Source organism: Mastomys coucha, unplaced genomic scaffold, assembly GCF_008632895.1.
Source record: "Mastomys coucha isolate ucsf_1 unplaced genomic scaffold, UCSF_Mcou_1 pScaffold21, whole genome shotgun sequence".
Classification (NCBI taxonomy): Eukaryota; Metazoa; Chordata; class Mammalia; order Rodentia; family Muridae; genus Mastomys; species Mastomys coucha.
This window is the reverse complement of record NW_022196904.1, coordinates 96637960-96648398: the sequence shown is the minus strand read 5'-3', so window position 1 is coordinate 96648398 and position 10439 is coordinate 96637960. Positions and strand designations below refer to the sequence as shown.

General features: G+C 37.2%; 1 protein-coding gene across 1 annotated transcript; it reads right to left on the bottom strand.

Moving 5' to 3' along the window:
- Positions 1-3803: 3803 nt before the first annotated feature.
- LOC116102757 (olfactory receptor 473) lies at positions 3804-6876 on the bottom strand. Its single transcript, XM_031387785.1, has 2 exons — positions 6804-6876; positions 3804-4787 (listed from the first exon to the last, which is right to left on the bottom strand). The coding sequence occupies exons 1-2, from the start codon at positions 6813-6815 to the stop codon at positions 3837-3839; spliced, it is 963 nt and encodes a 320-aa protein (XP_031243645.1). The 5' UTR covers positions 6816-6876; the 3' UTR covers positions 3804-3836.
- Between the last annotated feature and the right edge of the window lie 3563 nt (positions 6877-10439).

Below are 10439 nucleotides of genomic sequence, written 5' to 3'. Positions count from 1 at the left end.
TTAGCTGGCCATGCTGTCTATGACTGGAGTCCTCCCCTCCTATAAGCCTATGAGCCTGGGTATGTTAGAACTCCTGGAGACCAAGCTGTCTCTGGGATTTATTGTGGTAAGGTGGGCTGGATAACAGAGTTTGCTCCTGGGCACCGTGAAATGGGCACCTATGTGAAATGGGCACCTATGTGAAATAGAAGGATCATTTGTCTCTGGCTGGGCTGAGGTTTTTGAATCCCTTGGGCCCTGGGTGGGTCCCAGTTAGGCCAGGTATTGGGGTGGTAGTGGTGGACTCACCTTTGAACCTGGGTGTGTCAGACCTCCTGGGGTCAAGCTGGCTTTGGGTGTTATTGAGGTAAGGAAGGCTAGAACACAGGATTTCCTGCCAGGTATGAATGCAACCTGGAAGCTACACTTTCATGTTACAGGCAATTATGTATTTTCTGTCTTGTTTCATTTTATAAATATCTCTACCTCCTTGCATCTCTAATTCCATTACATTAAAAAAATTAAATTCTAAATCTTCCTTTCCAATATCATAGTATTCTCAGTATTTGCTTTAGAGTCCCCATAACCTAGCAAAACTCATCATCTTCAGTCTCATGATGATTATCATGCTAGTTAAAGTATATCTTGCCCACATGAACAATGTAAAGTTCATTTTGAGACAATAGTCCTAGTATTTTTTGTAAGTTCTAAATTGTACAATGATCTATACCAACAGAACTCAGACTGTTGCAAAATTATTAACAGTAACACAGGATGTCCTTGCTCTTAGTAGCTGAGTAGTGTTCCAATGTGTAAATGAACCACATTATCTGTATCCATTCTTCTGTCATGGGACATTTGGGTTGATTCCAGCTTCTGGCTACCACAAACAAGGCTGCTATGAATATAATGGAACATATGTCCCTGTTGTATGGTGGGACATTTTTTGGGTATATTCACAAAAGTAGCACTGTGGAGTCTTCAGGTAAATGTATTTCCAATTTTCTGAGGAACCTCCAGATTTATTTCCAGAGTGGTTGTACCAGTTTGCAATCCTAGCAGCAATGGAGGAGTGTTCCTCTTTTTTTCCACATTCTCTCCAACATGTGTTGTCACCTGAAGTTTTGATCTTAGCCATTCTGATTGATGTAAGGTGAAATCTCAGGGTCATTTTGATTTGCATTTCTCTGATCACTAAGGATTTTGAACATTTCTTTAGGTGCTTCTCAGCCAATTGAGATTCCTCAGTTGTGAATTCTCTGTTTAGTTCTATACCCCACTTTTTTATTGAGTTGTTTTGTTTTTAATTTGTTTGTTTGTTTGTTTGTTGCTGATTAGCTTCTTGAGTTCTTTATATACTTTGGATATTAGCCCTCTATTGGATGTGGAGTTATTGAAGATTTTTTCCCAATCTGAAGGTTGCCAATTTGTCTTATTGACTATGTCCTTTGCCTTACAGAAGCTTTCCAGTTTCATGAGGTCCCATTTATCAGTTCTTGATCTTAGACCATGAGCCATTGGAGTTCTGTTTAGGAAATTTCACCCTGTGCCAATGAGTTCAAGCTTCTTTCCCACTTTCTCTTCTATTAGATTGAGTGTACCTCATTTTATGTTGAGGTCCTTAGACTTGAGTTTTGTGCAAGGTGATGAATATGGGTCTATTTTCATTTTTCTATATAAACACTGTAAATTAGACTAGCACCATTTATTGAAGATGCTTTATTTTTTTCCATGGTATATTTTTGGCTTCTTTGTGCCCCTAAGTATGTGGTTTTATTTCTGGGTCTTCAATTCTATTTCTTTGATCAATTTGTCTGTCTCTGTACAAATATCATTCAGTTTTTATCAGTATTGCTCTGTAGTAAAGCTTGAATTCAGAAACAGTAATTCCCCCAGCGGTTCTTCTATTGTTAAGAATTGGTTTCACTATTCTGGGTATTTTGCCTTTCCAGATGAATTTGAGAATTGTTCTATCCATGTCTTTGAAGAATTGTGCTGTGATTTTGATGGGTATTGCGTTAAATCTATAGATTGCCTTTAGTAAGATGGCCATTTTTGCAGGGCAGTGGTGGCGCACGCCTTTAATCCCAGCACTTGGGAGGCAGAGGCAGGCGGATTTCTGAGTTCGAGGCCAGCCTGGTCTACAGAGTGAGTTCCAGGACAGCCAGGGCTACACAGAGAAACCCTGTCGCAAAAAAAAAAAAAAAGATGGCCATTTTTACTATGTTAATTCTATCAATCCATAAGCATGGGAGATCTCTCCATTTTCTGAGATCTTCGATTTCTTTCTTGAAAGACTTAAAGTCATTGTCATACATATCTTTCATTTGTTTGGTTAGAGTTACCCTAAGATATTTTATATTATTTATAGCTATTGTGAAGGGAGTTGTTTTCCTAATTTTTTTTCTCCTGGCACTATTACTAAGACTATGGAGCATTCACAAAAAGGGACCTAGCATGACCGCACTCTGGAAGACTCAACAAGTAGGTGAAATAGTCAGATGCATATATTTGCACCCAAACAATGGACAGAAAAAGTTGCCCATGTTGTTGAATTAAAGAAGGCTAAAAGAAGCTGACAAGGGTAATCCTATAAGCGGAGAAGCAGGCTCAATTAATCCCATGATCTCTCAAACACTGGACCACCAAACAGGCAGCATATACCAGCTGATACACCCCCAACACACATACAGTAGAGGACTGCTGGGTCTGTGTTCATTCAGAGATGATGTAACTAACCCTCAAGAGACTGGAGGCCCCAGGGAGATTAGAGGTCAGGTGGGGTGGGGAGTGAGGACATACACATGGAGACAGGGGGATGGGCAGGAGGTATTGGATGTGGAAAAGTCGGAGGGTGGACTGAGGGGGATAAAATATGGAGTGTAAAAAATAATTAATTAATTAATTTTAAAAAGAGTAACAGAAATTTTACTACCTTCTATAACTCTCTGTAACTATCGACTCTTACATCAAGCCAAATATTCCTTTTTAAATGTGCATGTAAATGTGGCTAAAACTCAATCCAAATCTTGTAACTATGTTATCAAAACTTCATTTCCTAAAAATGGGAATTTATTTGGTTTCTGAGATTTATACATACACTTGGATATGTATAACCTAGGTAATATTAGCATAATGTTTGTTTAAAAAGTTGACAACACATTAACTTAAGGTTGACTCTCTAAACACACCCTGTATATAAGAGTAGTACTGACACCTGTAGACAGGCTGTGCTGGAGTGTGCAGTATGTGCATGATGCAGAGAAACAATGCTGAATCCACACTTCTGTAAAGCCAATTATATTTCTCCAAGGCTCACTGTTCTTATCTGTAAACAGGGTGTTTTTATAATGACTAGCATCATATAATCATTGTAAAATTAAGTGTAAGAGCCTCAGGATTTTTAGAGAACAACCCCTTACATTTAAAGAGCAAAACAAAAAGACTACTTTCTGTCTGCCTAGGCAATTTATCCACAACTTAAAACAAAGGTTTTACTTACATAGGTTGTTGTGAGAAATAAGTGAATTCTTTTAAAATGAATTTAACTTTATTGACACATATTATATAAAATTTACATAAATGAAATTAAAATTTAACCTGACACAAATGATTGCTACATATATCCCATAAAGACAAAGAGCTTGACATCTTGCAGAAATTCAATAGTAGCAAAGATTATTCCTATCATTTCATGACTTCAGAAGGTTCCGCAAGTGATATATAAGTGTATAAAGGTAACAATAGTGTAAATAAACAGGAATTAATGTCATAAAATCAGTTAAGCATCATGTGCTAGATACTCAATATGTCCTTAATAAAGAAAATCATCACAAATTTCTTGAACCCAAGAGAGACTATGTATATACTCTGACAATTGCCTTCCTCAAAGCATCTTTTACATCTCTGTTTCTCAGACTATAGATGAGAGGATTCAGCATAGGAATCACCACTGTGTAGAAAACAGACAGCACCTTGTTCTGTTCAGTAGAGTAGTTTGACTTGGGCATCACATAAATGAAGGTGATGGTCCCATAGTAGATAGTGACTGCAGTGAGGTGGGAGGTACAGGTGGAGAAGGCCTTGTGGCGGCCCTCAGTAGAGCGCATCTTCAGGATGGTGATAAGAATGTAGATGTAGGAGACAGCTATGACAAAAACTGTCACCACAATAATGGAGCCAGAAGAGATAGAGGGGATGATTCCAATAATGGAGACATCTGAGCAGGAAAGTTTCAGCAAAGGAGAGAAGTCACAGAAAAAGTGATCTATCTGATTTGGTCCACAAAAGGACAGATTTAACAAACAACCAGTGAATGTCCAACCATTCATGCAGCCACCAACATAAGACATTCCCAACAATAGAAAACAGACTCTAGAGGACATGAGTGTTGAATAGAGGAGGGGTGAACAGATGGCTACATAGCGATCATAGGCCATGGCAGCCAGCAGGAAGCACTCAGCTGACCCAAATGACACTGTAATACAGAGCTGAGCTGCACAGGCAGCTACAGATAAGGCCAGCCCATGGCCAATGAGCTCCATAAGCATTATAATTGAGACTGAGGTTGAATATAAAATGTCTACAAATGCCAGGTGGCTGAGGAATAGGTACATGGGTGTATGCAGCTGGGAGGAAATTTTTATCAATGTGATGATACTGATATTGCCTACTAAAGTAACAATGTATACTCCTAGAAATATCACAAAAAAGACTATACACAGCTTAGGGTCCTCTGTTAGTCCCAAGATGATTAGCTCTGCCACAGTGGTGTGGTTTTCAGCCTCCATCTCTTGTGTGAATTGTTTCTGTTGAGAAAAATGAAAATATTTGTATTTATAATATTCTCAATTTGTGCATTGCTGGACTTCTTTGATTGTTCTCATACTTATTCATGATTATCTCCTCTACCCAGCACATGAATACACATTTTTTGGAAATGTGGTTTTGTCCTTTTCTCTGTGAATAAAATGAGACTGATGAGCCTCACACTCTGTCACTTGTTATTTTGTTTTATGTACTATTTCTTAAAAGTTACTAGGCTGGCGAGATGGCTCAGTGGGTAAGAGCACTGACTGCTCTTCCGAAGGTCCTGAGTTCAGATCCCAGCAACAACATGGTGGCTCACAACCACTCGTAATGAGATCTGACGCCCTCTTCTGGTGCATCTGAAGACAGCTACAGTGAAAATTGCCAGAGCAAGCAGGGCTGGAGCAAGCGGGCCAGAACAAGCAGGGCGGACAGAAGTCCTGAGTTCAATTCCCAGCAGCCATACACATGATGGCTCACGGCCATCTGTACAGCTACAGTGTGTTCATACACATAAAATAAATAAAATAAATCTTTTTTTTAAGTTACTACTTCACTATTAATATCTCTCTACAGTGGTCAAGATCCATAACTGCAATGATCCATTTATTCTGATGATACTATTATTTATAGAAATTTCCACATATACCTCTTACACTGTGTTCCCATACCAAATTATCATTTTCTTCAACCACACTAACAGTATTTCATATCTAAATGATACCATTCAACTTATCCTGTCTTCAATTTTGGAGGCTTCCTTGCTTTTGTAGAACTTTGTGTAATAAAATATAATTACAAGCTATTTACTTCCCAATTTGGCAACTTTGTTAACATAAAAACATAGCTATCACTCCACCAAATTTCATAGAACTATTTACTTCTGGAGGCAAATATGAGTGATCATGGATGAGGAACATGAAGTCAGATGGCCCAAATATCATTATCCTATGTGACAACAGTTTTATGGAGATTTTTATATAAAATCTAAAGGAAGCTGTAAGTCAAGTCATCTAACAAATATATTTGTGGAAATATCAGGTAGGAAGGTTATACAAGAAGTGGTGAACTTTCTGTTATAGGTCTCAGAAGTTGTCTGATTACACCCTTAGCTTTGGGGTTTTTAGAGGTGAATAGTCTAAGAATACATCCCAGAGTTTTTATGTACTAGTACAAAAATGTATTAAACGTAGAAACTGGCACTAAGTGGTTATTAACAGGTATATGATAGCCCAAGAATATTTAAGGTAAATTTGACTTTGTGCTTTTCAGTTCACATCTTCATCTCATTTTTGTTACCACTGTGGTCAAGGCTCAGGTCATTCTTTGTATTTTTTTACCTATTTGCCTCTTCTTTCATTGTTTTCTTCTATATTTCAGAACTATATAAATGGTAACCACTTTATTCATGAAATTTTTTCAGTACCTTCTTAAAACTTCATAATATAGAGCTTTCTCTGATGGTGATCCTGAGTTCTTCTAATACGTTAACTGTGAAGAGCAATAAATCAATAGTTCAATATCTATAGCCCATTCAAGGACATCTTGTACCATTTCTCCAATGGATTTTTGTGTTCAAATTGCACTAGGAACAGATAGCTTACTGCTTCCTTGTTAGCTCTATCATTAAAATTTTGTTTTTCTTTTTGTTTTTGTTTTTTTGTTTGTTTGTTTGTTTTGCTTTCGTTTTTTCAAGGCAGGGCTTCTCTGCATAGCCCTGGCTGTCCTGAAATTCACTCTGTAGACCTGGCTGTCCTGAAATTCACTCTGTAGACCAGGCTGGCCTCAAACTCAGAAATCCACCTACCTATACCTCGCAAGTGCTGGGATTAAAAGCCTATGCCACCACTGCCCAGCCTAAACTTTTGTTTTCATATGTTAATTGTTAATATGCGATGCTACAAGCAATTTCATGCATAAAATCATTGAAATACTTTTGTAAAGAGATCATGCTTCCTCTGCTTTCTCTACTCCAAAATTAAATATTTGTAATTTCTTTAAAAAAAAATTCTTACTCTATCAAGCATGCCAGGTCCTCTGAAATCATTCTCTTCAGACTCTTAAAATCGTTGGTCTGAAGACGAAGACTATGCACAGAGTAACATCTGTGCTTCCAGGCTTGATGTGCAATGATGCTGATCCTCCTTTCATTATGACAGCATTAGGAGTTATTCTGTGCTGTCTGCAGAATCCTAGGGAGTGGAGTCAGATAAGGCACTTTGCCCAGTGGGTTAACCTGCACATGGTACACTCTTGGGCTCTCAGTTTTCTGTTTATTCAGTGATATTATTTGTCTATATACTGCAGCTTTATTTGGATACTAAAAGAAATAGTATTTACAAAACTATAGAGTTATTTTGTCACATAGCTATGCTGAATAACTTTTTTCCTTTTATTAAAATTGATTTTTTTCGAGTATAACCCATCCTGATCATTGGTTCTCCTTCTTCTACTCCTCCCAATTTCACCCCTCTTCTCTTTCCATCTGGATCTACTAAATTTCTGTCTCTCCTTAGAAAACAGGTGTCAACAGGAATATAATATATTAATATAATATAATAGTGTAACACATTGAAATAGAACTATAACAACAATGAAAGAAATGAAGAACAAGAATGAAAGAGCTGAAGACAAGAAACAGAGACCCACTCATTCACTCAGGAATCCCATAAAACACTAGACTGGTATCCACGGAGGACCAGGTGCAGACCCATGCAGACCCATGCAGACCCATGCAGACCCTGTCCATGCTGCCTTTGTCTCTGTGAGCTCATAGGAACTTTGATCATGAGGATTTAGAGAGCCTTGTTTTCTTACTGTCCTCAATTCCCTACAGCTCTTAGATCTTTCTGCCTCTTACACAGGGTTCCCTAACCCCTGAAGTGAGGGATTTATTCTATGAAATAAAAATGAAAGGTGGCACTTTCAGCTCTTCCATGTTTTGAAAGGTATAATGTCTTTTCCACATGCAAGGGCTTTCCATAACACATCTTTAAGTAAGTGGAGTCTCCACTCCCTGCCCGGGTCTCCACTTTTCCTGGGTTCAAATGCTCATTTAGTTTATCTATATCAGGAATACCACAAGGCCTTTCTTGCTCACCTTCTTCAACCATTTAATATTCATGTTAATATAACCCATGGCTCTTGCACTTACCATCTAGAAGCAGAGTTGTGACATTGAATTCCAAAAGGAACTTTATGAAGTTGTATTCCATTTACTTTTATAAAAAGTTGGGAGCTGGATACAAAGTGAACTAATGAATACTCTTACTGGCCAAGGATACACATACAGTGGAGGTGGTGATTAATGTCTTTGATCATAAAGGGAGAGAAAAGAGGTTCTCAGAAAACATGGCAAACCCTTGGGGCTATTGCTATCTGTCCCTTTGAGAGACAGGTTCTTAGGTTTTTGGGTTTTTTTTAAGCTTGTTTTTTTTTTTAAATAGAAATGATTTCTGGAACGAGGTGACTCATTAAGACCTGGCTAGTTACCCCTAGGGGGCATTTACCTGCTATGATGTACTTTCAAAATCTTTTTTGTTGTTTATCAAAAGCCAGTGAAGTAGCTTTAGTTTCCCAGAAGAATATAGGACATTCATAAAAAATAAGAAGCTTTGTTAGTTGATGCTAACTAGTATGGTGATATAAGAAGACATTCCAATTAAACTTTGAATCAAGTTGAAAAGGTGTGTTCAATATGAAAGAAAAAAGAGTAAATAATGAACATATTATTTCAAACTATTTTTCATTTTTTTTGAAGAAGTATTATAATGATGCTAAAATTCTGTATGTAAGATTCACTCTTTTTTAGGTATTTTGAACATATATCTTCCTACCGCTCAATATAGCAACTTATGAAGGTCTTCTGAAGCATCTGAGCGCTCACATTGCTTTGCAGACAATACCACCTGTGCATTAAATACTTGACTTAATTCTCCCAAATAATCTGGTTTTCTCTTAGTGCTTTAAGGGTTTGATGTAAGCATCCATTATTTCTAAAAGTCTTTGAAGAGTAAGAGACTGCAGAGCACCTGAAAGTGATTATTGTTATATACATAAATATTGTTGTCTGCCCTCTTATTCTGCATTTATCCAGATATTTATTTCATACCTAGGATCATTTGACCATATGCACATTTTTCAACATAAAGCTATCAGAGTAGTTTTCTTTTTCTACAGGTGAATGTAGGATCACTGGGGATCTTGAAATGGCCCTGTAAGACAGCTTCAACTTCTGTCAAGCACACTCTAAGACAACAAACTATATAAATAAAGGTACTTCTGATCATAAAGACAGACATAAAAATCTTAGCTTCAATTCACCCATTCACTAAAACTATGATATATTTTTAGCACCTCCTAAACACCATTGACAGTTCAGACTTCCCAGACTTAGCAGTACTCCCATGGACCCTAAGGAAATGCAACAAACAAGGCACATCTGCAGATTCTCTCTCTGTGACACTCTCTCTCTCTCTCTCTCTCTCTCTCTCTCTCTCTCTCTCTCTCTCTCTCTCTCTCTCTCTCTCTCTCTTTCAGTGTATGTGTGTATGTGTGTGTGTATATGTGTCTGTGTGTTGATGTGAGCCTGAATCTTAACCCCAGCCCTGTAGACCATGGTACTGAAGTTAGACATTCACCCAGAGAACAGCAATAATTGCTATTTACTAGAACCTTGATATCAACCTCATTGACAGGGGTCCCACAGTGGATCCAGAAATTGTTAACAACATGTTCAAAAATTCACCAAGAAAGGAGGATGGCCCTCTAGTCTTATACCACAAAAGAAAATTAACTTAAAAATTGTTATTGATATGTATCCAAATGAAAGAAAGTAAATTTCTAGAGCTAATTGTAAAAAACAAAAAATACTTTCTTTGGACAAAAGTATAGTTACAGCACAAGGACCATAAACTTTAAAGAACTGCAAAACAGAAACACGTCTGGTTCCTGTGAGTTTTTATGTCTTGAAAGTGTATGTTATAAATAATCAAACCTTATTCTTGTCTACAACTATTTCCCCTTTTCAACTGGTATTCATATCTCTATAAATTATAAAATTAACTTAAAAACATTTACAAACTTTCACCAATTTTATTATAATTTCAATGACTATATGGTTAAATTTATTGCTTGCAATTGCAGTTTGTATTATCTTACTAATTTTTAAGGATTTATTTTGATTAAGTTATCATTGCATTGTGCTTATATATGTTGGTGATTGGTACACATAACTGGAAGTAACTGGGAAGTCTAGAAGAGGGCATCAAATCCCTTAGAGTTAGAGTTACTGGAAGTTATGAGCCACCTAATGTGGGTACTGTATATTGAACTTGTGTCCTCAGGAAGAGCAATGCAAGCGCTTAACCACTGAACCATCTCTTGATCTTCTTTTTTGTATTAAATTTAAGCTAGAATACAAAGTAACCAGTTCCAATGTGGCATTTTTGTACATCATGAAACTTTGGCCTTTATCATCCAACTACTCATTCTATTCCTAATGTTCCTACTATTGGTCCATAATCATCCTTTAAACAGTCCCCTTTATACTACCATGTCATATGCACCATTTCCCTCTTTTACTCCCATTATATTTCCTGTCCCTTAAAATCATTTTCCTCTCTCATTGTACCCCATTTTGCTTTCACATT